This window comes from Capricornis sumatraensis, chromosome 1 (genome assembly GCF_032405125.1).
Source record: "Capricornis sumatraensis isolate serow.1 chromosome 1, serow.2, whole genome shotgun sequence".
Taxonomy (NCBI): Eukaryota; Metazoa; Chordata; class Mammalia; order Artiodactyla; family Bovidae; genus Capricornis; species Capricornis sumatraensis.
The window spans coordinates 247,427,596-247,433,595 of NC_091069.1; the positions used below are offsets into that span (position 1 = coordinate 247,427,596).

Consider the following 6,000-nt stretch of genomic DNA (forward strand, 5'->3'; position numbering starts at 1 on the left):
CAGACATTGTGAATTTTAGCCTGTTGGGTGCCAAATACTTTTGTGTTCTTTAAAATACTCTTGAGATTTGTTCTGGGTCACAGTTAATTTCCTTATAAAGAGTTTGACCCTTTTTTGTCTTGCTCTTAAGCTTTATCAGAGGCATCAGAGTAGTGTTAGTCTAGGGATAATCTTTCCTAGTACAAAGGAAAGACCTTTCGTACTCTTTAAGTACCCTGTGAATTGAGTGAGTTTTTCTGGGTTTTTGTTTTTTACTGTGGGAAACAGTCAAACAGGAAGAAATTGGCCGCAGTCATTATTCTTCTGTGAGCATAAGAATTATTACTGTTGCGTGAGCTCATGTGATTCTTGTGTGAGCTCCAAGAACAGTTTCTTTTTATCCTTCCAAGAGGTTCTTTCACTGGCCCTCATTCATTTTAAGGTCAGCGCTGGGCGGACGGCTCCGGGGAAGTCTTCTGGGAATGTGTGGGTTTCCACTGTGTAGCTCTCTCTCCTCTGCATCTTGCTACCTGCAAACCCCAAGAGCCCTTGCTTCTCTGGGTTTCTGCCTCTATCTCCCCAACTTGGGTGACACCCTTGTCTGTTCCACTGCCCAGAAACTCTCTCAGTGTAGGAAGAAGGGCACCTGGGAGGCTGGCTCCATCTGTTTCCATCCGTCAGGGTTTACTGTGTCTCTTTACCCAAATTTCAATATCTTCAGAGTCTTTCATATATATATATATATATATATAGTCTATTATTTTAGTTGTTTCAGGTGGAAGGGTAAATCTTGTCCTTCTTCCATCTTGTCTGGAAACAGAAGTGGTTTCAAGTGACTTTTCATTTCTTGGTGCTTTGTTCTGTTAAGATATTATCTTTCCACTAAGCATGTTTCATTCTCATAATTGCTTGTTAAAGCTTCTCTATTTATAAAGTAAATGAATCTTTGAAAAGACAAATGGCCTACTGTGGAAGGACATTTGCAACAAAAGAAAGTGTTTACTATACACATGACTCTTAACAAATCCATGAGAAAAAAATAGGAATTATAATAGAAATGGTCAATGAGTGTATGTTTCAAACGGGCCCCCAACTAGTAATCAAAGAACTACAGACATGACTGTGGATTGAGAACCATTGTTTCCCCTTACAGATGCTGGTGTTGGTAAGAGTGTGAGAAGGGGTACCCCAGCTTGTGTTGATGGGCATGTGTGTAGTGTCTCAGCCTTCCTTGTGTGTATGTTGTCGGCATATATCCAGATGCCTAAAAGTGAGTGTACCTTGACCCATAGTTTTACTTTATTAATTCATTCTGAAACAAACTATGAATAAGCCCAAAGACTTAGGTACATAATGTTTCATATGTCAGTGTTCACAGGGGTGGAAGTATTAAAAACCACTTAAATGGTCTCAGAAATTGGTAAGCAGATTCGATACATCTATAATATGGTTTTCGTGTAATCATAAAAACAGCATGGTTGAAAATTAAATGATATGAAAAGACATGCCACAAATAAAGTGAAAATACAGTGTATGGAACAGGATGATTCCATCTGTGTTAAAAATTGATGCCTATGATTATATTCAAAAATGTCAGTATTGGCTATTTCTGAGTGGTAAATTTTGAGCGTGTTTTTATTTCCTTATTTACTTACACTTTCAAATTTTTTTACCATACTATCTGTTGCCTTTGTAATAAAGGTTATTTTTGTTATGTAACAATGTGTATGCTCAGTCGTATACAATTCTTTGTGACCCTGTGGACTGTAGCCCACCAGGCTCCTCTGTCCATGGGATTCTTCAGGCAAGAATACTGAAGTGGGTTGCCACATCTTCCTGATCCAAAGATCTAATCTGTGTCTCTCGCATCTTCTGCTTGGTAAGTGAATTCTTTACCCACTGAGCCATCAGGGAAGCCCTTGTTATGTAATATTTGTTAAATTCTCTAGGGCTTCCCTATGGCTTGGATGGTAAGGAATCTGCCTGCCATTCAGGAGACCCAGGTTCAGTCCCTGGGTGAGGAAGATGCCTGGAGGAGAACATGGTAACTCACTCCAGTATTGCCTGGAGAATCCCATGGACAGAGGAGCCTGGCGGACTACAGTACACAGGGTCACAAAAAGTCTGACACAACCGAGTGACTAACACTTCCCTTTCCTTTCTGTCGTTAGCTGAGGGTGGCTGTAGGCACTTGAGCATCTAGATGAACGGAAGGCCAGCATCCCTCTGTTCATAGATGCTTGCACGCTCTGTTTCTTGCTTTTCTCTCCCAGCACTTTTAGAAAAAGTCAGGCATGCTACATGCTTAGTTACTTGAGTCATATCCAACTCTCTGTGACCCTGTGGAGTATAGCCCTCCAGGCTCCTCTGTCCTGGGATTCTCCAGGCAAGAATACGGAGCAGGTTGCCATACTCTCCTCCAGGGGATCTTCCTAATGCAGGGATCGAACCCACATCTCTTATGTCTCCTGCATTAGCAGGCAGGTTCTTTACGACGAGCGCCACCTGTAAAAAGAAAAAGCCATGGATCCGTATTAACGGAATCCACATCTGTAGTAAGAAAAAGCAACCACTTTGCAAATTATTCACATTTGTCTTTTCCCTCACTTTCAGTTCAGTTCAGTCGCTCAGTCGTGTCCGACTCTTTGCGACCCCATGAATCGCAGCACGCCAGGCCTCCCTGTCCATCACCATCTCCCGGAGTTCACTCAGACTCACGTCCATCGAGTCGGTGATGCCATCCAGCCATCTCATCCTCTGTCATCCCCTTCTCCTCCTGCCCCCAATCCCTCCCTCACTTTAGACCATACCTTTAAAGGCTGTGATTCCATTATTATTTTGATTTTTTCTTCCCTCAGTAAAAAAGGATCTTACTGGGCAGGCCTTAGGATCTTGAGGCTTTACCTGTAGGAAAATTAAATGCTTAGCAGTCAGTTTAAATGGGTCATGAGGCCTTTTTCTTTTCCCCAGTAAAGCTTGAGATGCCAAGCAAATTCTATACTTGGAAAGGAGCAGATCAGCCTAGTACAGACAAACGAAATACTAGTGATCCCCAAACCTGCTTTGGGAAGTCCTTCTCCAGGGAGAAGCCTTTTCAGGAAATCAGTTTGCAAAAGTAATGGGTAGAATTGTAGCTTTGTTTTGGGTTTTTTTTTTTTTCCTTGTTACCAGCTATGTCCTAAATCCACTAGTATGCTCATTTAACACTCTTTTTATTTTACTTTTTCACCTCAGGGCATGTGGGATCTTAGTTCCCTGACGGGATTGAACCCACTCCCCCTGCAATGAAAGTGCAAAGTCTTAACCAGTGAACCACCAGGGAAGCCCCTCATTTCCCTCTTGATTCTGGGCACTGTGTACACTGGAGATGTGTACAAGTTTAAGTGTGGGGCAAGTGTGGGGTGGGGAAGAGTCTCCTGGGCCAGGCTGACCCTGCTGGTCTTGGAGCCCATTAGGAGTGTGGGTCAGGCCGATGTAGGCATGTTACCTACTATGGAATCTACCAAGGAGCGGGAACTCAGGGTGACTTCACAGGGGAAATCCCCATGATTCTGGCAGGTGCAGCTGAGTTTTCTAAGTTCTAGACGCTTCTTACTCTTCCTTGCTCATCTCCACTGAGGGCGCACAGCCACACGGCTCCCCAGCGGGCTCTGACTGGTACACGCTCACTGGCCTGGTGCTCGGTTCTTGGCGTGAAGGACCTGATGCTTCTGTTTCCTTCTGCACATTGCTCTCCGCCATGTGGGTTCAGCGCCTGCAGACCTTGAGACACGCTGTCACTCCAGCAAGAAGGGGAGTGGACCCTCTGAAGGCACACAGCCACCGAGACCTCCCTGGTGTGTGCTCAGACTCCGGGGCCTTTGGAACATGAGAGCCAGTGTGACTTGACTGTGGCTGATAAAGCAAAAGGTTATCTCTTGTGTCATGGGATAGAGATGACTGCTCGTTTCATAGCTGTGGCTTTCCCCCCTTCTGTCTCCTCAGAAATCGCAGGTGCTCCGGTGTCTGAAATTTCTGGGCCTTTCTCAACAGAGGACATAGCCAGCAACTGCGTCCCTGCCCTGCCGTTGAACGAGCCCATTTTGTGGATCGTCTCCTATACTCTCATGAGCGTGTGTGGACTCATCCTTCTTGTTTTAATCACCCTGCTGCTACTTCCGGTCCGGTGTAGGCATCACCCCCGAGATCCCGAGGTGGTCAACGATGAGTCCTCGCTCGTACGGCATCGCTGGAAATGAAGAGAAAAGCCTAGTGACCGTGAATTCAACAATTAAGACGATTCAGTGCAGCAGGCAGAGGTTATAAGGCAAGGCTTCTTCCTGTGCGCACTAGTCTTAAATCTCTGTTTTGCTCCCAGATGCCTTCCAGATTCACTGTATTTTGATTCTTGACTTTACAGCTTCCTCTTTCTCCCCTACTTCCAAGGAAAATGATAATAAAAAAGCACCTCATTCTTAATCAAAACAGAGTGAATTGGGCTTCAGGGTTTATGTAGCTGGTTATACCAAACTATTTGGGTGTGCCACCACCCTCCCCCGCCCCCCCAAAAAAAACACAAGCCTTGGCTTGTTCTCTTTTCCCTTCTATCTCTGGAGAAATACGTGCATATACTTTATAACTGTTCTTAGCTAATGGGAAGCTTTTTGTATTGATCACATTTAAGGGTGTTTTGTACCAGGATCCACCTGAGTCAAAGTGATACAAAGAGGTTTGCAATATGACAGCAGGAGAAGTAGTCTGCGGCCTGATGATAAAAAAGCATCCTGCCCCTTTCTGAATTGGAAGGAGAGCATCAGGCCCCTCTTCTGGGTCTCTCTGGGCTCGTGCGTGTTCAGTCACTTCAGTTGTGTCCAACTCTTGGTGACCCTATGGACTGTCGCCCTCCAGGCTCCTCTCTCCACCGGGTTCCCCAGGCAAGAATACTGGAGTGGATTGCCACGACTTCCTCCAGGAGATCTTCCTGACCCAGGGATCGTACTCACAACTCTTGCATCTCTTCCATTGGCAGGGGGGTTCTTTACCACTAGCACCACCTGGGAAGTCCTGGGTCTCCCTGTGATCTGAAGGTGAGCTGGACTCTACTAGGAAGAGATGATCACTCAAGTCTTCACCAGCCTCTTCTGAAGACAGAAAGCCTTCAAGTGCAAAGGAAGCCTACTCTTTGTACTCAATACTTGCATAGTACTATGGGTATGAAAGTAAAAACTACCTCTGTCAACACTTGGCCCAGGGTCCTGTGCCTGGTGGGGGTACAGGCAGCCTGGTTCCAGCCATTGCCCCCACCTAAAGAATCCTCTGTCCAGCAGGAGAAACGTAATAGGTGCTGAAGCACAGATCAACCCGGAGATGTTCTGTCATGGAGCTGGTTATCATCACATACGCTTACTCTTACCCAAATGAATAAACACTGTACGAAGGAGAAAAACAGATTCTCTTTCACTAGCTTAACTGTTTCTTTTCCAAGTCTCCCCTGAAGGTAGGTTGCTGATTATTCTTTTGGGAAACAGAGACATGGCTCAGTGCCCATATCCCTGACCAACTCTCCAAGGATGTGAGGGAATTTCTACTTTTTCCTGTGCTTTGGAACCATGAGCTTCTGTGTGCAGAACCGCTGAGGCTCAAGTACACCCAGCTGAAACAGCTTAACCAGGTGCGACGAGCAGCTGACCCACATGCTTCTTCCCTTTGGCACGTTCAGTCTTTGGTGATGAGTCACGTGTGCGGTGGTTTCCTTATTTGGGGAACTCCACACTTGCTATCATTTATTTGAGGACTTTGGCAAAGAAAAGCAGAAGCCTTTAACTTGAGGTCATTACAAGAAGGGTTTAAAGGCAATATCCTTTCTCTTGCTGTGTGCCAGGTTCAAGGTTCCCTTTGCATCACTGTTGGGGTGGGTCAGATATACACTACAAACCCAGAAGCGCCCACTGAAGCATCTCCTCTGGCTGGGATGTTGTTCGTGTCCCTGTGGATGTTTCAGTTACCTGCCGGGTTCACTGTCTCCCCAAGTCACCTCTGTAT

The 6,000-nt window shown here is 45.6% G+C and overlaps 1 protein-coding gene across 2 annotated transcripts in view; it reads left to right on the forward strand.

The window, feature by feature from the left end:
• BACE2 (beta-secretase 2) overlaps positions 1-4,412 on the forward strand; it is a 103,836-nt gene extending 99,424 nt beyond the window's left edge. For both annotated transcript variants that reach the window (XM_068972617.1, XM_068972625.1), the window contains one exon: positions 3,964-4,412. In XM_068972617.1, coding sequence (XP_068828718.1) covers positions 3,964-4,217 — 254 coding nt within the window. In that variant the 3' untranslated portion in view covers positions 4,218-4,412. The remainder of the gene's footprint in view (positions 1-3,963) is intronic.
• The last annotated feature ends 1,588 nt before the right edge of the window (positions 4,413-6,000 follow it).